Genomic DNA, 516 nt, shown 5'->3' on the forward strand with positions numbered 1-516 from the left:
GTGGTTTGTGAAGCTGAGCCGGGGGTGAGCGAAGCTCCAGGGGGGGTTCTCAGGAGCCGAGAGGGTTTGACTCGTGTTTCTCCGCCGTTCGCTTTCCACCCTGAGTGTTTTTTTCTCAGCAGCTGGAACATCCCTTGTGATCTTTCGTTTTCTCTTCCCGGCAGATCGTGGACACCTTCATCATTGGCCGCTTCATCCTCGTGGCCGTGATGAGCCTGGTGGTGCTGGGGTGCGTCTTCCTCCTCCTGCTTTACCACCTCATGGAGCCAGTTTACGCCAAACCGCTCCGCAGCAGCCGGCCCCACTGGGAAGAAACTCCAGTTTCATGGCAATAAACTGGGAGGGGAGACCCAGAGACTGTCAGCATCGGTGTTTCCGAGCCAGGGAAGAGCCGGCGAAGGGCGTTGCGTGTGTCTTCCATCTTTCGGAGCGACGTTTGGGCTGAGCTGCAGCACTTTCTGCCCCAGGGGGGCGGTTCAAGGCACTGTGAAAGGGGCTTAACCTCCCGTTTCTCTC

At 58.3% G+C, this 516-nt stretch overlaps 1 protein-coding gene across 1 annotated transcript; it reads left to right on the forward strand.

Moving 5' to 3' along the window:
- Positions 1 to 164: 164 nt before the first annotated feature.
- On the forward strand, positions 165 to 335 carry TMEM218 (transmembrane protein 218; the record flags this gene model as incomplete). The annotated part of the gene is made up of 1 exon (XM_010146282.1): positions 165 to 335. A coding segment is annotated over one exon (171 nt), but the record flags the coding sequence as incomplete, so codon positions are not given.
- Positions 336 to 516: the final 181 nt, after the last annotated feature.

Source organism: Buceros rhinoceros, unplaced genomic scaffold, assembly GCF_000710305.1.
Source record: "Buceros rhinoceros silvestris isolate BGI_N320 unplaced genomic scaffold, ASM71030v1 scaffold24842, whole genome shotgun sequence".
NCBI classification, from domain to species: Eukaryota; Metazoa; Chordata; class Aves; order Bucerotiformes; family Bucerotidae; genus Buceros; species Buceros rhinoceros.